We start from the raw sequence: 21500 nt of genomic DNA, 5'->3' as shown, positions 1-21500 counted from the left end.
ACAATCTGTAAGTGCTGCCTGCATACTAAACAACATACCCATCTGTGCAGTGCTGCTGCTGCTCCCCTGCAGTCACACAGTAAGAGAGAGTGAGCAGATGCAGTCAGTATCTCCGAGCTGCAACGTGCAGCTGTTTTTGTGTCCGAGAATCTACATTAATTCAATCTTAATCACATTTCTACACTGACTGTCAGCAGACAACTCAAACAGTCTTAGAACAGCAGCAGTGGCTGTTTGGAGATTTAATTTCCTCTTGTCATTTTTAAACTACGCTTGTCATAAACAAGCTCCTCTGAGAACTGAAATGAAAGTTTAAATGAATATTTCAGTGGAGCCACATTCTTTAATACTGGACACAAACAGCAGATACTGATATCCAGGCAGGGAACTGAACGCTGCTCTGTGTGACTAATATTAATAGAAATGTTGTATCGCTAAGAACTAATGAAAGTAATGAAGTCACTTGTTTGAAGAACACATGCTGAGTGTGAAAGCCTAATATAGTTCCTCCAGACACTGTCCTCTTTATTGACAGTTGTCTGCCACCGATACTGAGACTATTTCAGACGGCTGTAATTAACATGTTCAATAGATAGATCATTTAATGAACTCTCAGCATGTTAGTTCGTCAGCTGCCAACAGAAAATGTCAATTCAAACTTCAGCCTTACTCTCTCTCTGTCCTCCCCTCTCTTTCTCTCTCACTTCCTCTGTGTCCTCCCTTTATTCCCTTTCTTTCACCATTTTAACTATTCATTACTTGACTTCATAATCTCTCTGTTAAGTCCTGTTTGTCTCAAATTTTCTGAACTGCTTCCATCTTATTCTGGTATCTTAACAATGGGAGTTTTGGTCTCCTTTCCATGTTAAATAAAGGTCACAATCCCATCCCCCTGAGCCTTTTATCATATAAAAGGCAACAATATGACGTGTCTAAACCATATTTTATCTGCACCCACAATTGGCTAACTATACTGTACCTATACATTTACACACACAAAACAGTGCCATAAATGTAGCTGGCTGTGGAGAGAATCACTCTTATTACATTCTCACTTTAAAAGATTTCACGTAGCAAGATAGTCAGGCTGTGAGACCCAAGTTAGTGCTGGCAACAGCTAAGCATCAACAAGGCTCATGGGAGAAGAAATCCCAGGGATCTACGCTCACTATTTACACTAATTTGGCTTTGAGACACTCTTGTTTCCAGTGTTATGTAGCTCTGTTCTGCGAATGCTTTTTCAATGTTTTTTCACTGCACTTTTCTTTTTTTGTTTTTCTACCATGCATGTGTTTTATCGCAGTAGTACACACACAAATCCTTGAGGGCAATCTAAAAGTGGCTGGGGAAAAATGAAAATGGCTGAGATGTTTGTCAGGTTTGTAAATGTAAAGGGCTTGAAGCTAAGTGTGGATGAGTAAATAAATAGATTGCTGTGTTGGATGTAAATTATCAGATGGCTTTCATTGTGAAAGATGAGATGACTTTGAAACAGAACAGAATATTAGACTACAAGAACAGCAATCAGATTGGGGAACAATTTGACCCGATGATGGCGCTAGATGAAAAGTCAGGGAAGTCATCAGGATACATTCTCTGGGCACTATGGACATTTGTACCAATATTTTAGTCTGAACCAAAGTAGTGGACCGACCGACCAAGCAACAGACTCACATTTCCGTCCCTAGAGCTAAGCTAAAAATATCCCAGTAGGTCTAGCCATGGCTATACAATCATACACCACATAGAAAAAAATTCCCTGCATTGCTGTGGTTTACTAAACACATAAAAGTGCTAATGTGAGTAATGTATTGGAGGCTGACCTGCAGGCTGAGTGCAGAACTCCACAGAGATTTCCCTCTTCTCTCTATGATCCATGGGAAGCTGCCAAGGCACCTGATGCGGCTGCGCCACAACCTTCACCTTGTAAACGGTCATGGGCTTCAGGTTGAAGAATTTGTACTTATAGCCCCCCGCCTTGACCATGTCGTACTCTGCACCGTTGAGGAAGATGGTGTGACTGTAGTTGCTGTTGCTAGGCATCCAAGAGAGTTCAGCAGAGACCTGCGTGATGCTGTCCACTCGCAGGTAGTAAGGTGCCACCACCACGTCCTTTCCCACGAGCATAGTGCACCGGAGCTCGTCCGACGGGCCACGGTCAGTGATGCTCTGCACTGAGATACGGTAGGTGTTGGTGACCAGATTGAGCTTTTCAATAAGAGACTTTGTCCTGCCCCCGTAAGGGACACTCATGCGCAACTCCTTATCCACCAAGACATTGTAGCCACTGATGGAGCCCCAGCCTGGTGGGACCACAGGAGGATCCCAGCCAATAATCACACTCTTGGCCAGTTGTTTAATCAGGTTGATGCGGCGGGGATAAGGCACAATGTCTTCACCAACCTCGTCAATGCTGACATCCAAGGTTCCTGTCCCATTGCTGGAGGAGCCCAGGAGGTCCATGCCCAAGCTGCCGGTGCTTAGACAGTCTAGTTTACTGTCAGACAGCAGGCTGCTTATGCCTGTTCCCGTTCCTGTGCCGACCCCCAGTCTCTGTGGCCCCAGGCTACTGTGGTTGAGGTAGCCAGGTTCTTTAGCTACAGTGTCCCTGTGTTGGACGGAGGATGTCTCCTCATCTTGGACAAAATCCACAAAATTGGATGGGACGAGTCCCCGCTGTCCATCCAGCAGCTCTCCTAAGAAACAAAAAGGAGATAGTCGGTACTGTGGTGATATTAAGAACAAAAGATTAAAAAACACCAAGGCAGCTCAGACCTTCGTAAAAGCCATCCTCATCCATTGTCCCGTAAACGTAGAGGTACTTCCCTGCCACCAGGGGGAGCTCTGCCTCAGGATGCTCATTAGGCCCGTCATAAGGATTGTAACTACAGCGAAAAACATAAATGAATAATTCAACTGCCAAAGTGGTAGATTTTACACAATGTTTTTTACTTTCCACCAGGGTTTTGGGGGTTTTTTGCCAAACACTCCAATCCCCTAATATTGATGTCAAGGAAAAATGATTTGCTGAGTGAATATGAAGCGTGAATATTGGTGCTCTGACTTCCAATTATTTTTGTGCTGACAGGTAATTTTCTTTAGAGATAGAAACACTGAATCATCTTTAAGACCACAGCCTTAAACTCTGTGAGAGAACGCAAATAATCTCAATAAGATTTGTCAATGACTTGTCTACACTGAGCAGCCAGTTCTGTTTACTGTAAAGAGGTATGTAAAGGATTTTTGGCCACCTCTGTTGTTAATTTTCACCCTCTCTTAGAATGTTAAACTGTTCAACTTTGGTTTGGGGGTTTCTGTAATGTTAGCACAAAGCTCCTGTTAACACTTACTTTGAAAATTCACTGAAATCACTAAAAATATTTCCAAACTTAAAGCACTATAAGGACTTGGAAGAAACAGTAAGGGTTTCATCCCGCACTGACCTGATTTATTCCAGCAAGAGGTTGTATTTTTTTGTATGTTTTCAAGATACACTGTGAATATTAGGTGAATAAGTAATTGTGTGTTCTGTATACGTACCTGTACCGAGCAATACACAGATGAACCTTCCCTGTGAACCTGGGTTTGGACCTGGTAGTTGAGCTGAGCTCTTTGTCCATCTAGAGAAGAAAAAAAAAAAGGCACAAATAATCCTATTTTCAACATTGAACGCTCCTTCTTTGTATTTTCACCATTTTTCAAATATACATATTTCTTTTGTTTCAATTTTTCACCTCCTGTGCAATAAAAACATTTTGATCAATCCCAAATAGTCAGCCTGTATGAGTAAAACCAGGAAGCCTCCTGCATCCCTGCTGCATGGATTTTCTCTTGTTCAGCCTAAACACATTACTTAGATTAAAATGAAGCAGCATTTTTGACTCCAAAATTGTGCTTATACTACAGGAAAACAAAGGTATGAGAGAGGTATGAGATCTCACATTGGTGAGTTGAGCTCACTTAATGCTGTTTAGGAGATACTCTTAAGTTTGGTTTTGTCACATACTGTTGGTGGAAGTTCACATACCTGACAACAGGATTTCATTTGGGTAAACAGGGCAGAATAAAGCATCTAAATTACTGGGGATTAATCTCTATTGCAGTCCCACATTGACATTTAGGATCTTTATCTTGCCTTGTGCAGCTTGACATTTATTAGACTCCATTTTTCTATAGATGTCATGTAAAGTGTAAATTGGGACATGCAATAAAGCAAAAGCCATATGGGATACAAACAGAACAGTATCAGATACCTCAGAAAGGAAAGCCCGTGCTGGGCTGCGGGCTCGACTGCGAGTGAGGAATGCTGGCTTGACAGAGAGGAGCTCGGGCTTGTCTCCACTGATCTGGAGTGGTCGAATGAACTCAGATATCAAAGATCTGCTCGTTGGCACCTCATTGCCTGTGAAACAAACAGCATTGTGCATTAACACAAGTTTCTCTCTTGACACTCTCCTTTTAAAAAGGTACTACTACTTAAATGAATATCATTTTACAAATACTTTTGTTAAGCAGGGATCATTTAGGTGGATATCTCAGTACTGTATTCTTCTGTTTCCAATAATTTCTAAAAATATTAAATTAAAACTTATAGCAAGAGTTAAATACATACTACTGTAATGTGTAGTGAAGCATTTGTGTATTTACAAAAACAAGTCAAAAACAAACGGAACAAGTTTTGCAAGCTAGAGGCTATTTCTCACTATGACTGATTATTTCATTAACAGTTTGTGTTTACTGCAGATTAAGTCAGAAGCCTCTCAGACTTCTAATTTCAGCTGCGATCTTTTCACCTCATTGTGAGGGAACTGACTCCTCTTCTAATATGTACAGTGTGGAGCTACTGCCAGCAGCTCTCACATGGCAGAAATGATACATGTTTTCAATTGCACAGCGCTTTACGAAGAGCAGGCTTCATCAAGCAAAATTAATTTGGTGGCCTCTTATTTATTAACTTGAGTCGTAAATGAGATTTCAGCCACTTGAAAATATGACAATAAATCAATATTACTATTTTCTTTGCTAAAAATATAACCTATAATAATAATTTTATAGAGCTTTAAAAAAAAGTACTGAGCATCAATATATTCCCACACATACCTTTTCCTATGGGGGCAGCCAGTCCATTAAGGAGCTGTGACAGGGATTTGTTGGGCGATCCAGGAGATTCACATAAAGTTAAGGGTTCAGTGCTGAGAATATCAAACTTCCCAGCCTGGAGCCGGAACTTCTCCAGCTCTTTTGACAGGAGGTTGAACTGCTCACTCTGAGTCCGACATTTTTCCTCCAGCTCACGAACTTTGGCCTGATGATGGTGAGGGAGGAGAGTCATTGAGAGAGGAGTGAGAGATGGCGAGAGAGAGACAAACAGACAGAAAGAAAGAAAGAAAGAAAGAAAGAAAGAAAGAAAGAAAGAAAGAAAGAAAGAAAGAAAGAAAGAAAGACAGACAGACAGACAGGGACAGGGAGAGAAAGGATGGGAAACAAAGAAAAACAAGAGAGGAAAAAAATAAGGAAACCACAGGATGCAGGACTGAACATTCTGCACACAGAAATACTAGATTACATACATATGTACAGTGGAACATGGAATGAGATTTACTGTAGGACTAACACGTGAATCAGTAATTACAGAAAACTTCTTGAAATGACTTTTTAACCACTGCTGGCTGTACAGTACAAAAATCACATGCACAATTACAGTTAATGCTAATAATACTGAAAATAAAAAACCCTCTTGCTTCAAGGCAGTATGTATACCCAAACTGCACAGTGTCTTAGAGGATAAGGCTGATAATATTCTATATTGTTTCTTTTTGTAAAGTAATCTCTTGAAAAGACCAAAACCAACAATAACTTAATCCTACTGACGAGTATAGTCTGTGAAGCCAAAGCCAGTTTTTTGTCCAAAAACTATTAAAAACAGATCAATGAGCTGCACTGTTGCACTGGGTTTCTTCATTTCTGGAGTTTATTTTAAACCAACCCCACATACACTGTCCTGCTGCTGTAAATACTCACTAGAGAACAAAATATATATTAATCCGCAGCTGCAAATTCTTCCCAGTTTGCACTATTTACTTATATTTGAGTAACGTTTGCTAAAAACTGCAGGGCCCAGCTTTTTTTGGAAATTACTTTTTTACAAATGAAAATATATACTTGTGACTACACAGAATATCTGTTTTTTAAGATTTAGGGAAGTAATAATAAGGTAAATATTGTTGGTAGTGGTCTTTTCATGGCTAACAATAACAAAAATATAAAATACCACCAGCTGTATACCTTAAGAGCAGGAAACTTCATTGCACAAACTAACACTGACCAACTGAGCATAATTGTTTGGGCAGGTATAATGGAAATTCCACGTGCTAGAGATGATTTCTCAAGTTGAATGATTGATCATCAAAAATCACTTCTCGATCTCAAACTGACAACAATCTGAACCAGCGATGCTGAAGCTACCATGGAATTTTTTAGCACTGCCCAACACACAGCAATGCCCTCTACTACTACTTTAGTATGCTTTATGCTGTTCTGTTAGATATCTGTTAAGAAACTGAGTCCATTTCATGCAGACAGGTTTGCTGGATTTAACATGCTGTTAGGAGAAGCAACAAAGGAATTCCTGCATTTGTGAAATAGAATTAGTAAAGTTTTAATGCTAGTTTTAATAGCATCATACAGTTCTCAGCTGTATGGCAAGTAGAGTTTTTAAAACACATGCTGGATAACATACATGCAAATGCTACAACAGAAAAGGATCACATTCATCAGTTTGGCAATGTGATCCTTTGATAACAACACAGACTTATACACTCAAAAGCTGATATCCACTGTATGCATCAATATATAGATGTAATGACTATGTTTATTTACTCTAGATGAAAAACTGAAAAGATTTAATTCTAAAATATCTGCAATACATAAAGACTTCCCAAGACTTTTATTGCAATTTATTTTACTAATAAATTAGATTTTCTGCATTCATTTATTGTAGTCTGATATTTTTGTTTGTTCTCATCTAAAACACAAAACTTTTAACACGTGTTTGGTTTTATAAAGTTAAATTTGCTCGCCTCAATATGTTGATGGGCTTTGATTATGTGGAACTGAGGTCGGTCAGAGAGGCCCCAGGCATTCGTCTTTAACTGAAGTCGATCCATATTCTGAAACTTGATTTTACGAGTAGAATCTTTTCATCAATTGTTAAGCGAGTGTAGCTGAATTTTTCTTTATGATCAAGTCAGAAAGACCTCCAGTTTATGCTGTCAGTCATGTTCCAGACTTTCAAAAAGCCCTCCACTTGTGAGTTTGCTTTGATGGGAAATGTGAAACAGAGCTCAGTGGGAAGCAAAGCCCAAGAAAAGAAGCAGCCCTGAATATTTCTGAAAACCAAAAAGCAAAGATCACACATCAGATTAGTTCTTAACTGATGTATGCTTTATGTTACCTTTTGAGTACCACTTATATATTGTATATTGTATATTTATCGTGTTTATCATCAATACAAAACTTAGATTGTGATGAATCATTTTGTTTGTACTGTAATGTGGTGTTACATCACCATACCTCCTGGGCCAAAGCAAACATTGACTATTGACTATACTGGGAAAGGTGTAAAAAGAAAAATCAAGTAAATAAATAAAAACAATTCTGAAATACCTGCATGCTGTCCAAGTGGTTCTGTATAAGCATAAACACACACCCATTCAGTAAAAAGAGATGTAGGAAAGAAATGAAGCACAATTACACATGTGATCACTCATACACATCTTGAAAGCACAACACACTTGAAATTAAGGTCTGCTTTAACACTGTCTGTGACATTTTGTTGTTTATGATTTATTCACCTTTCTGAAAAAGGCTATTTACACAACTTATTAAGTTTAAACGTGTATTTCACTAGTCAATTTAACAATGTTGTTAAAAGAAATATATATACTCAGCCCAGGATTCATATTTTAAAACATGAGAACTAAAAAACAAAAGAGCACAAAGGTTCAGGTAAGAGCAGGAAATGGCTCTAGGTATACACAAGTCTGCCCCGGGGCTGACTAAGTCCCCTATCCTCCAGCAGCAACCACATAAACACACACAGTCAACACCACTCCCCCCCCGAGTCCAGACGCTCACCTCTAACAGATGGACAGCGCCTTCATGTTCCTTTTTAGCCTCAACCTGAGCCTGGGAAACACAGGGTGCAGTGTTTCAGTTCACTTTTATTTATATTGCAGTTTAGTTTCAGTTTAAAACACCAATGAAAGGCCTTTACAAACAAACAGTACATGAGGCCACAGTGAAGGATGAAACTTATCAGGAGTTTATTTCTTTTCCTCAGATTTACAGCATTTACCAACAGTACCTTGATTTGAGCAGAAATCAATTCTTACTTATCCACAACAGGCTCGAGATATTGTGGCTTTTGTTACACCATTTCCCCCTTCTATATTTTATGTTTTTATACTCAAGGAAGCATTTGTCAGTCAGCTTACTACGTTTACAAAGACCACTTGCCTGAGAGCATCTAAACCAGGGGTCTTAAACTACCAGCCCCGGGGCTGGATACAGCCATTGACAAGTTTACATGTGGCTCACAAATAAATGTTTTATTTTTTTGGTTTTCCCCAATATAGAAATCATAGAAGTCATTTCATTTTCTAGAGCTGAAACTGGCTCTCAATTCACATTTAAAGGAATAGTTGAAATTGACATTTTGGGAAATACGCTTATTCGCTTTCTGGCCGAAAGTTAGATGAGAAGATCAACATACCACTCTACTGTCTGTCTGTTAAATATGAAGCTACAGCCAGCAACCGCTTAGTTTAGCTTAGCACAAAGACTGGAAACAGGGGAAACAGCTAACCTGGCTCTCTCCAAAGGTAATACAATCCACCTACCAGTACCTCTAAAGCTCACTAATTAACATGTTATTTATAATTTGCTTAATCCATACAAAAATCTAGTATAAAAAAGGTTAAAAGTATAAAAACGACAATTCGTCCTTTTATTGGGGAGTTATGTGCCAGTCTCTTTCTTGGCTCTGAGTAGTTGCCAGGCAACCAGCGGATACTCGAGGAAGTTATTGGTGCCGGCCTAGAAAGAGTCCGACTCGTAAAACGGCAAACTGTTTGCACTTTTTCACATTAAATAAACGAGATATGTGTTAATCAGTGAACTTTAGAGGTGCTGGCAGGCGGATGTTGTTACCTTTGGACACAGCCAGGCTAGCTGTTTCCCCATGTTCCCAGTCTGTATGCTAAGCTAAGCTGTTGGCTGTAGCCTTATATCTACAGGACAGATGTACTAGGCGGCATCGATCTTCTCATCTTACCCTCTTTCACATTTAGCATGCAACACTTCACAGCACACATGACTCTCACGTGGCTCTTTCTAAACCTAGAAGAAGGCTGACCTGGAGCATAGACAGTTTCCAGAGAAGTGGACAATACTTTTTTTTCATAGAGTTTAATGCAACTGCTTCCTGCATCATATACAAGCAGAAAGCTGCCACTCTCCAGGAATACAGGGTGTTCAAGTGCCCCCCCTAGAAAAGAACAACTTGGCCACTGCCCCCCAGGTAATTTGAGTTTGAGACCCCTCATCTGCATAAACTGTCCTGACATTGTAATCCCAGATATCTCATACTCCGACCAAACCAGATTTATTTGTAACAATATATTGCAATGCAGGTCGGACCCTGGCTATTATTTCTCTTTATATGATGATTTTCCTGCTGTATATGGTGAGTTGAACAATGAACATGTTTGAATGGTTGTTTAAGCTATATCAAAGAAAAATGGCTTAAACTGAAGCTTGGTGCAAACAAAAATAATTTGAACAAATGTAAAATTATGTTCCATCCATAATAAATTAAGGAGACTAGTGCACTCAAGAGGAATAAGGTTTAGGTATTATAAAAGCATTGAACTGTATAGAAATGTAGCATAATTCACTCGTTATGGGAACTAGAAACATCTGTTGGGGGGTGGGAGTGTTCCACATGAACATGAGAGCATCTGTGGACTTTACAATTTCATAAATCTACTTTGCAGGCAATTAATTTAGGAGAATGCAGAGAGCAGCCAGTGTCTGAAGGAAGATAAGGCAGTAATGAGCTTCTGTTAATGAGAGAAAAAAGCTGAGAACTCTGCCTATGAAAGGCTGACTGTGAAGTTAGAGCAACACTGCAACAACAGCAAGACTGGGGTACACACACTGTTTCTAGAGAAGGCATTGGTGACAATTCCTATCACGTTCACACTATCAGCAATCCCAGCCATTGCTGGGCTTGCTTGACATTACAGTCAGCTCCAGTGCACAGAGGAGGAAGCGCGGCCATCAAATGGCCTGGGCCAGCATTTTTGTTTAAGCAAGCCTCTAAAAAGTGTCATATCTACTCTGGGTTTTGAGTGTTTGATTTTCTTGCTTGTAACAAACAAGAGGAGTGCTCCTGAAATGTTGAGCACTCACAGTTTGAAGAGTGATAGACAGCTGAAGGATGGGGTTAAGAGGATGCACTAGGAGAGCTCTAGCAGTGATGAAAATGTTGAGAGAGGTGAGTGCTATAGCCAATGGAGAGCACTATTCTTTGCTCTGCTCTTTATAATACAGTCTTTGAGGTGACTTTCACCTTTTTTGGACTGTATGTATCGCACCAGTGCTCAACAAAAAGCTCTTTGACCCATGATGTGGGCACAGGCTGGGCAAACAAGAAAAGCCCAAACCTCTGGTGCTGTGAGTGTTAAGTAACCTGAGTTCCCTTACCTTCTGAAGAAGGTCAATCTCCTGCTGCTTTGCATTGAGTACAGCCAAGGCCTGCTCATGCTCCAACTCTAGCTGCTGCCTCCGCTCCGCAGCCTCGCGCATATGCTGTCGGCAGGGGGTGCAGGGGTTGAGAGCCGGGGGGGAGGGTTCGGGGGGAGGGGGGGCATAGAGAGGGCTGCTGTTAGTGGAACTAAAATCCAACGACACTGAGCCAACACAAAATGCATCTCCAGTCTTCTACTCCACACTCAACACAGGTGTTACATGTGCACACACATCACACATACAGAGGCTGGTTAACAGTGTACTGACCTTTAAACCCTTCAAAACAAGAAAGACATAAACTATGCCACAGCAAATGCCATGTGAGAACAGTTTATGTCGAATGATCTGCGGATCCAATTTTGCACAAAGGTGCTTATGGATGAGGACTAGAGATGCTTTGCTTAGTAAACAAAAAAATTAACATCAATCCACATCCTGGTTTGCTGCCCCCTTTAGGTAACACAATACCTGTTAGAAGTCTGGTTACTGGGACTGTTTGAAAAGCTGTCCTCAGCGATGTTGTCTTTGCATGATCAATACAGGGTTTTACGTTACATGAAAAGGGTGAGCAAACTCCGTAGCGTGCTCACTTGTCTGTGGTCATCCATAACAACAAAAGAAGCCATACAATACAAGGGACTGAATGCTAGGCTCTTCATAACACAATATGCCCGTGTCATCCAGTCACATCACTGCTCCCACTATATGTGAATATTTGCGACGCTGTCAGGTGAAAGAAGCAAATGACATTTTCATGCCAGTAAAAATTAAGGTCTAAGATAGGTAATGTCATCAACCTTGTAGGTGACATTATCATCATGAAGGGTGACCCAGTCTCTTTATCTCCTCTTCCTCCCCCTCCCGTCATCATACAGCCAAACTCTTTGTCCTGCCTCATGCAAAAATCACATTCCACAGTGCTGTGGTCGTATAGCCAGGTGACCATTCGTATGTCTGGTAAGCAGCCCACGGATAAAGGGAGAGATAAGCACAGCCACTGAGGTGGACAGAAAGCATTCAGAATGGGACTGAACAGGACTGCTCCCTAACAGACGGACATAGCAGTGATACCTTATAAATCTAGCAGGGGGAAAGGGGACAGGGAAGGTGGGAGGGGGCAGATCAGGGAGGGTAGAACAACATGAAAGGGTGGAATAGGAAAGGAAAGGGGGGCAGACTGCTCCAAGCTTCTACTCTTTCACAGCTCCTGGTCAGACCTCCCAACACGACACTGGAAGGCAACAGACATGTCAGGGACATTAGACAGTATACTGCAGCTGAAGATGGAGGCAGTGTAGAACAGGTAGGAGAAGGGGTACTGGCAAAGGGTTAGACTCCATAAAAAGACCTGAACTAGGATCCCGGGATAGACGGACTACTAGAACTAGGACTGCACATAGTATAGTGGGGTCAACTCTGCCCTTGGAGTTGGCTTCCTCACCTTGAGCACCTGCTCTAGGTTCTCCAGTTTGTCTTGGAGCTGGTTCCTCTCCCACAGGGCTAAATCTCTCTCCTGCGTCACTGCACCAAGGGTCTCTTTGAGCTGGGCATACTCAGACTTCACCTGTGCAGACAGAACAAGCAAGGAGCAAAGAGACTGAGTTTGAGAGAGCAGCTATACTACCATTTATTTTCTTTGGGTCAAACCAGGCTGGTAAAGTTTTAATCAGTCGCATTTTTATATTTTGTCAAACTGCCCTAAACTGATTTTAAGCCTTTTTAGAAATACTGGCAGGTTCATGTCTTTCTTTGCAGATATGGGAGAGGTCATTCTCTAGCTCCTCTATGAAAGCAATTACCCTTTCAGGTTTCCTGGTCTGCCCATTTTCTCCTGCCGCCCTATAGTTTAATGAGCCAAAACTCTACAAAGTCTACACCCTCTTTTTTCAGTCTTAGAAAATGGTCAGAGAGTGTTCACCCTAGGACAGTGATGAGAATGTAGGCATAGCAAATAAATAAATGGATGGATATTGTGTACATTCACTGCTCTCTTTGTCTTTAAAACAAGCTGTTTTTTTGTTTGTTTTGAACTACTCAAGTGCAGGTGTCCTGCCCAGGTTTTTGCTGCATGGAGAAATTGAAGGTACCCTGTGCAGTTTTCTTGTAAATAAACAGTAAGTTCTGTTTACATTCAGTGTTTCTCATCACAATGCATTGTGTGTATCCTCAAGGCCTAACAACATTTTGGAAGCATTTCCTTCCTCATAAAACATTTGCAAAGCTGATTTGTTTTGAAAATTTAAATGTTCAAATTCGCAATTTGAAGATTTGTAACTTGCAGTCTGCTTCTTCCCCACATTTGGGTGGTGCATTGCTACTTTTTTTGGCAAATTACTGCCACCTGACAATCAGCGTAATAGTGTGAAACCATTAGCAGGAATGTGCATGAGATACAAACAAAATGGGGACCCACTCATCAAACCATTGCAACTAGTGGTCAAAAATACCACAGGGTACCGTTAAAGGAGTGGTATGCGATTGTAATCCAATACAAGTCTTTTTGTCAAATTTAACATATATCGCCTCACAGTCCGCTAGCTGTCCGCTAGCTGTCCGCTCTGTGTGTGCACTGAAAAAAAATCCAGTGTTTGTACACAGCCCTGGCTCTGTAAATGGGCCACACATCACTATTCCAGCCATGATTTGTGTGTCAGGTAACGTTAAATGACTTGCCCACGGACATTCAGCTTACTTTCTAGTTTGCCAAGATATGCTGTTGTTGTGACGTTAGCTATAGTAGCAGGAGAGTTGTGAGTGTCACTGTCTGGAGCTGGTGTGCTGGCTCTGGGAATCCATCTTGTCCTCTCTGGCTGTTAGCTTCGCAGCAGCAACAGTAGCGACAGTTTGCAAACCCACAACCTAGCCAACGTTAGTTATATTACTTGCTGTGTCGTTGTTCGCTCTATATTATGGTATTTGTCATGGTATTGGATTTCTCCAGAATCGCATACCCCACCTTTAAGGGTGGCTCAAAATCCATGGCACCATTACCTAACCACACCATGTTGGCAATAATGAAGCATATTGCGAGAGCTTTACATTAAATGCATAATTGCAGACTACAGTAACAGTGTGATCACTGCAAGGTGGTGGTATGCAAAAATCAATGTAGCAAAATGATGCATTCGCTAATTAGCGCTGGAAAAAATGTCCCTTGATTTACACTAAGGAACTAAAGATGGAGGGGAGGGTGTTACATCTTAGGGAGGGAGTCTGCATCTTACAAAAATAACTACTCGTTCGGTTGTGGTCTTACAAGTCATATAACCAGCTGTCTTATATCATTAAATAGTGTTATTTTGAATTAAATAATACAGCTAGATTAACTTGTGACAGCAGTATCCAAGCATTTGCAACAGTGGCCCAATAAACAGTTTGCCACTTGTTTCCCTTTTTCAAAATGGACAAAATGAAAAAAATGTCAGGAACACCATTCAGTATAATCCAATCCAATAACACCATAAAGCTCCCAACTGACTAATACAGAGTTCAATCAGTGCATTTTTGATACAATATCAACAAAAACTGAACATACTACATTTCATAAAGGTACAGCTGTTCCTATTTTTCTGGTAGTCTGTGTTGATTTTATGCACTGTGCTGTAAAAAACAATTTTCTTTAATGTAACCTAAAACATTCCAAGCTTTTAAAACTAAGCATTCAATTCACTGAAGCAATTGCACATTATATTAACACTGTACACCAATTCAACACCAATGAGGTCTATATTGCCATTATGAACAATTTCTATTTCTACATATTCTTCATAATCTGTCTCCTACAGAGCAGTTGTATTGTTTCTTAAGAGGCAGTATATTTCAATCAGCTTTTTAAAGGCCCCTAATCGGCAGCAAAATGACTGGTTTCTGCAGCCGTAATGTGGCAAAGCCCCTTGCTCAGAGCAGCCATGAATGACTAATTCATGGCTGCTCAAGGAGGAACACCAGCAAAGCAAAACACAAACAGAAACCACTGAGTCTGCCTCTGAACGGCCCACCTCCACACAACAAAAACTATCCCCATGAAAAGGCGTGACCGTCACACCTAATGTAGACAGATCAAACGAAATCGTATTGGATTCAGCAGAAGCCGGTCAATAGTCTATTATAGGTAGAGGGAGGTACCATTTGTAACCCCTCCTAGTTCATTCAGGGACGATTGGGATCAGAACACCAGGGTGTAAGCGAGGGCTAATATCCGCACTGCCCTGCAGAGTGCTGCTCTCATATCCGTCCGTGTGATAACAGTTCAGGATAGCTGCTCCAAGAGCCACCGGTCCTGATAAGACATCTATAACTAGCATCGCACCCTTCTTCACCCCAACAGCAACTACCTGCCAATCAGCTCCTTCAGGAAATTGCTTTCCTGTCCATAGAGAGAAGCCTGGTGTTCTTTGTTTGTTGATCTACTTTGACTTTGTGTTATCAGCTCTGATGGTCTTTGAGGTCTTGGGGCTAAAAGGAAGATCAGGGTGTTTTAATAGAATTGGAGGCTCGTTGCTTTCATTTATATGCTGGAAATTGGAAAAACAGCTCTATCTATCCAGCATCCTAGGGCAGGTTTGGCTAAGTTACCGTGTGACCCAGAAAGTCATTTGATAGAGTGTTCATGTAAAGACCAGAGAGGCCATAGTCTATAAAGAAACAAGACTGAGAGTCTACAGCCACGTTAGCAGATCTGTGAGAATGTACTTAGGCACAGTGGTGCTTTGTGCAAAATGCTAATGTCAGCATACTAGCATGCTGATGTTTACCAGGTATAATGTTCCCATCTTAGTTTAGTGTGTTAGCATTCGAACATTTGCTAATTGGCACCAAACAAAAAGTACAGCTGGGGTTGATGGGAATGTCACAAACTGAAATTTTGACCTCATCTGGTAACCATGAATGTCTGTACTAAATTTCACAGCAACTCATCCAATAGTTATCAAGATATTTCAACAAACCCAAAATATATACCTCATGGTGGCACTACAAAAAAAGTCAGGGGATCACCAAAGTCTGTAGAATTCATCCTCTGGTGACAATGAATGTCTGAACAAAATTTCATGGCAATCCATCCATTAACTGTTATTTCAGTCTGGACCAAAGTGGTTGACCGACCGACAGATCAACAGACAAACATTGGCATCCATAGAGCCACACCGCAAGCATGGCTAAAAACATGTCTTAGGTATACTCAAAGGACAGATATGAGTTTAAAATCATTACAAAGTGTGAACGGAGCAGCACTGAGATGTATACAGTATATAGTCAAAGTCAAAACCAAGGCCTTTTCGCCTCTTACCTTCTCATTCTCAAATGCCTTGTGGCTATTGTTGAACAGCTGGAGGTTCAAGTGCTTGTTTTCCTGGAGGAAATCTTGAAGCTCATTCTCCTATGCAAAAAAGGCAGAAAGAAAACAGTGTTTAGAACCTAAGAAGTCACCATGATTAGACCAGAGTACAGCACTCAAACCCAGCTTGTTGTTAACCATAGCCCATGCATTATACATCTGAGGAGACTGCTTGAGGTTCTCTAGTATGTTCTAGAAAGCATGACTAAAAGAAGCTGCCATTTTAGACACTACAGCGGAATAATAATAAAGTCAGAATATTAGCTTTTATGTCAATGTCTTAAACATATTGGAATGAGTGAATAATAAGAAACCATGAAAATTTTCTTCATCGCTCTCTGTGAGTAGATGTAAATCAAACATGTATTCAGATACCCTCCTCCTAACCACACACACATACACACAAAGAGCTTCCTTTTCCCACTCTTTCCTACCAAGAGTTTTGAGAGCTGAGGGTAAAAAAAATCCCTTTATTGCAGAGGAAGAAAACTTAATTACATTCAATCAACAGTCGTGAGGCGTGCCGTGGATGCAATTTGCAGTGTCAACTGGAGAGTTCTCTGAGATATGCAATTCACTACAGCAGCATGTAGGGCAAGTGTTGTTGTTGTCGGGAGCTCAGAAACCTACTGGCTCATACATGATATATTTACAGTAAATACAGTGCTTCTTAATGGCTAGTGACGGTGTGCCGGCTCCTGCTCCATTATGTTTTACTTATGAAGGATGTTTCAGAGGGCAAAAGCAGACAGGAGTAAACATAAAAAACTAACATGCATGCAAGGGTACACATCTTAACAGCCTAGAAAATGTTGAGCAATTTCCTTTGCTGCAGGCACCCCAGTAGCTCATCATGTAGAGCGCGTACCACATCTCAAGGTGGAGTCCTTACCGCTCTCTCTCCCCGCCTTTCCTGTCACTCTTTACTGTCTCGAACCAAATAAAGCAAAATGCCGGAAAAAAGATGTGTAGAGATGTGTATAAAGCACTATATAATCTGCATGAATTGTCTGGTAAATCCACACTGAAAATTAGGTGCTGGTCATGGCAATCACAGGCCTAAAATGAATGGTGGCCGAATTCCATTTAGCTTCAGTTTCAGGGTCCTGGTATTGTGCATGCTGGCTCACTGTCACTGGGACACTTGAATAGAACTGTGCCACCGTTAATGTTATTAGTAACATGTGCTTTTCCTACAATGAGTAAGTCCACTAAGTCAAAGGTCTGCTATGAAAAAGGCCTTTTATTTGAGGATTGCTACCAGATGGTATATATATATATATATATATATATATATATATATATATATATATATATATAGTATATTAGGTTGTATCTGACACCAGACCCAGTGTGGTTAGAACATTGCTAATATGTTCTGACATTGCTATTAGTTGTACTGTAACTCGCTTCATGAGAATGTAGCACTGCAAATTAGAGAAACCTATCAACATTATAGCATTTACCAATGCATATACTATATTGTACTGATGGGACAGTTACAGATATTATTTACTCTACTGGTCTGTTGTCAAATTACATGTATAAATGAAGGGAATTTGTCATTTTGGAAGATTGGGAAAAATCCACAAAAATCATGTATCATTATCTAGCTATAATGCACATAATATATCCATACTAGTTTAAAAAATGACTGCTACTACTACTACTACTACTAACACTACTGCTACTACTCACTAATAATAATAATAATAATAATGGTAAATTCTTATATGGACATGTACTGTATGAACAACTACATACAGTTTGAGTATACATATGCACACCATAGAAGAGAAATACTGTCAAGGACAAGTAGTAATAAGTAAACAACAGCCTGAAGACAGTAGCAAAGTCACATCTTAGATCTGCTGCTTTTCCATTAATTTCATTTCTGTCACGTCCCAAAAAATTATTGGCATTTCAACCTGCATCAATTGTGTCCAGTCAATTTGAATGCTTCCCGTACAAGCACTAGATTGCATTGGCATTCCTATTCATATCCATTGATCCTTCAATTCAGAGCTAATGTGGGCTGGCTGAGCCTCCAGGTGTTCATTCTGAAGGACAAACAGCGACTGAAAAAAAACAGAGAGCTTACATTTTACTGTATGCACAATGATGAGGACAGTGGACTGAAATACTTTTGAAATTCAAGCTTATTGATTAAAGCATTTCAACATTTAAAATCCTTTTTAGAATTTGGATGTGACGGAACACACATGGTGATGCAAACCAAATTGTCTTGAACACAGAGAATCAGCTGTTTCTTTGTCCTGTATTGTCAAAGTGTTAACGCTTTAAACAGATCAGTATACGTCATAATCCCTTGGCAAGACACATTTTTATGGAGAGCCTGTGAGCCCAGTGATGGAGAGAATTCTATGCAGAATATATTGTGGCCTATATTGAGCTGCCTCCAACATTATTCAGCTGAAAAGATTTTCTGCTGAGGTGTGATTTGCCATTTGAGATTTGCTTTGAATACGAACACCAATTTACACATAAAATGTACACAGCATAAAGTCAGTTTAATTAATGATTTGTAATGCTTTAGAGACTGGATAATAGTAAAAAGAAATTAACCAATTAAAACCTCCATGACACAAACAGTAAGTGTAACTGATGTAAAACATGTTATTTACTGTAATACACTATTTGCATGTTTTGATATTACAAAAATACAATCTAGTGAGCAAACAAAAATTGAAAACACATGATTGCTTAGAGATAAACAGGGAAGTCTTTTAGAATTGTTCTATTTGTTTTTTTACAAGCCAGTATAATTTCATGAATAATACACAATGGAACAATATTATTATACGAGTACCTGGGTTATACCTATGTTTGAAAGCAGTGCAGAGGCAGTCATGTGTTTTGTCCAGACATGGTCTGACTCAGCCCGGTGTGCCAGAGCTGTGTGTTTAATTTCGACAAGCCTGACAGATGAATCAACTCTGCCATTTAACAGATGAGCAAAGCAAACATTTCACCCACTACTCTCTGCTCTGTAGACTCAGAGTAAGCAGCATCATTTGCTCGTGTTCAGTTTAGACGACAGCCACTATCACTATTGTACTAATGATCAGCTAAACCTTTTCAGCCTGACTCTTACTGTATTTCTTTACCCAGACCATCTGCATTAAGGTCTAAATGTATACATATTACAGGTATTATGAAAGCACTGTGGCTCTGAACCTTGCCCTCTTGACTACTGGCTGCTTTGTAACATTGATGACATTGATGGTTTTCAAGTGTAATGTACTGACTTCAGTTGCACTGTGTAGTATAAAAGTACATACTGTATTTCACTTACACAGAGCTTATGGTTCTCTGCACCATCTAAATGGTAAATACCAGAGTTCCCCCTTAATGATTGCACACCATGATGTACATAAATAAACAAACCACAAACATACAGTACAAGGCCATCTCAAAGAGGAGCAACACATTTACAGAACTAATGCATATCTGAATTTACTGTACTGTGCAAAATGTACACCCCCACCCCCACCCCCCGCCCAAAAAAAGAGTCAATCTTGAAATAGATTTCTGACATTTTAGCTTTTCCACAAATAATTCATGCCATGTGTCCAAGCAATGAGAGCTGCCACATTTTTGACAGAAGGTGTTTGCGCTTACAAACAGCTCATAATGAGAGCTAAGCTGACCACAAAGGCAGCTATTTCACATCGGCTAGTCAGATGAATTTGAGAGCACAGCTCTACAGTCCAGTCCCTGGACTTGTTGAGTTTGCCTGCTGTCAGCCTCAGTATTAATCTTTGATTAGTACTGATACATATTCGAGAGACGCTGGCACAGCAGATGCTTGTCACCATGGTAACAGGTCTTAAATGCTAGCAGAGGCATACTCCTCTGATGGTCTATAGTTATACACCCGACACCCAGGAAGGTGGAGGTGCCAGATGGCTATGCCAGTGTTTACTGTCACTCACACACTCAGTGTTTATATACACAACAGCTGAACTAACTATGAGGAGACATGACATTAATACCAGCTGGAATTTCAAAGACTTGGAAAGAAAAATCAATGTATAGTTCCATATAGTCAGTGTTTGGTAAATAGCCGCTAACAGCTGCACCTAATTCTGTATATGTGCACTCTTTACTTTAACCTGAAAAGGAGACGACTGAGAAGGGGAAAAACAGAGGAGAGACCGAGAGGTAAGCCAGTTTAGACCAAATAGGGAGTGACATTACTGTCAACTCGCCATCCCCTCACAATAGTGTTCATTGGTCTTGTCTGTGTTTGTGTCTCTGTTCTCAGAGCTCAGCGCGGGAGGAGATAAGAGCTGTGCTGCAGTCTGTGGAGACCAGCCTGCCATTTCTGCATGCCATTTGGGGACAGTTTGTCCTTTGGGTAGCTTCCCCAGGAGTCAGCAGGCTGTCAATGGGCAAGGAGGGAAGTGCTGCTGTGGGCAGGGAATGTGAGAGAAGGGCAGCAAAGAAAACAGTCCTAATGGAGTGTTTATTTGGGGCAGAGAGCCACACACAAAGACAGCTCATCTAAAGAAGAGGGCTTAGGGGCATGAGAGAATGAATTCAAATAGTCTAGGACCAAACAGTGCCATTTAAATTACTGCTGAATTTCTCCAGCTCCTGCCTTTCATAGGAAAAATCTCACTCCAGGCCATCTGCACTACTCTGTGCCTACTTCTGCTTCTACAGGTTACAAACATGTTTCATTTTTATGAAGTGCTAAACTTTAACTTTCATGAGGTGACTTTTATGTCAGTCATACAACACCCTGTATTAGACGGTGTAGTCCCTCATTCGTCCAGGAGTGTTCTATCGTAGAAAAGGTTTCAGTCGTAGTCATCTGGACACTGTTTTCAGAATCAAGACGTTTCGGCTCCCAATCCTCCAATCTGCCTGAGTATCTGTTAATATTAACAGATACTCAGGCAGATTCCCTCCTGAGGGCAGGGTTTATGTAACTCAGATTATCTTAAATTTCCAGTTCCCGTCCAATTTTTTCACAATTGAGAATGACTTCCGGATGGGAGCCGAAACGTCTTGATTCTGAAAACAGTGTCCAGATGACTACGACTGAAACCTTTTCTACGATAACACCCTGTATTGTTTTTTTCCAACTCCCAAACCACAGACTGCAGGCCTGCACAAATGTCTACACTTTCACATTCTCTAAAATTATAGTGAATTCAACTAAAATTAAACTCAACATTTTGCTGCACAGCCCATGGGGACCTCTCTTTGAGAATGACTACCACAACATCAGAGCAGTAAGATGTCATTCTCTCTCAGAATAAACTTTAACAGAAGCACAACATAATATAAAGTGATTAGTCATTCTGCTTAGTGGGGCTCCCGT

General features: G+C 40.5%; 1 protein-coding gene across 36 annotated transcripts in view; it reads right to left on the bottom strand.

The window, feature by feature from the left end:
• The window catches only part of rimbp2b (RIMS binding protein 2b), an 84267-nt gene that overhangs the window by 17485 nt on the left and 45282 nt on the right, over positions 1–21500 (bottom strand). For 21 of the 36 annotated variants that reach the window (XR_006378054.1, XM_044196496.1, XM_044196498.1 and 18 more), the window contains 10 exons: positions 16100–16189; positions 12254–12376; positions 10768–10872; positions 8137–8187; positions 7666–7686; positions 5101–5305; positions 4254–4402; positions 3541–3620; positions 2776–2885; positions 1824–2696 (listed from right to left, as the gene is read on the bottom strand). Coding sequence is in view for 33 of the 36 variants with exons in the window: in XM_044196496.1 (XP_044052431.1) it covers positions 1824–2696; positions 2776–2885; positions 3541–3620; positions 4254–4402; positions 5101–5305; positions 7666–7686; positions 8137–8187; positions 10768–10872; positions 12254–12376; positions 16100–16189 (1807 nt within the window). In the remaining 3 variants the exon portion in view is untranslated. Of the gene's footprint in view, positions 1–1823; positions 2697–2775; positions 2886–3540; positions 3621–4253; positions 4403–5100; positions 5306–7079; positions 7286–7665; positions 7687–8136; positions 8188–10767; positions 10873–11883; positions 11992–12253; positions 12377–16099; positions 16190–21500 lie in introns of those variants that run through there. The other 15 variants (XR_006378057.1, XM_044196470.1, XM_044196500.1 and 12 more) reach the window with 9 other exon arrangements.

The sequence above is a fragment of the Siniperca chuatsi genome, linkage group LG5 (assembly GCF_020085105.1).
Source record: "Siniperca chuatsi isolate FFG_IHB_CAS linkage group LG5, ASM2008510v1, whole genome shotgun sequence".
In the NCBI taxonomy this organism is placed as follows: Eukaryota; Metazoa; Chordata; class Actinopteri; order Centrarchiformes; family Sinipercidae; genus Siniperca; species Siniperca chuatsi.
This window is presented reverse-complemented; position numbering and strand designations above follow the sequence as displayed.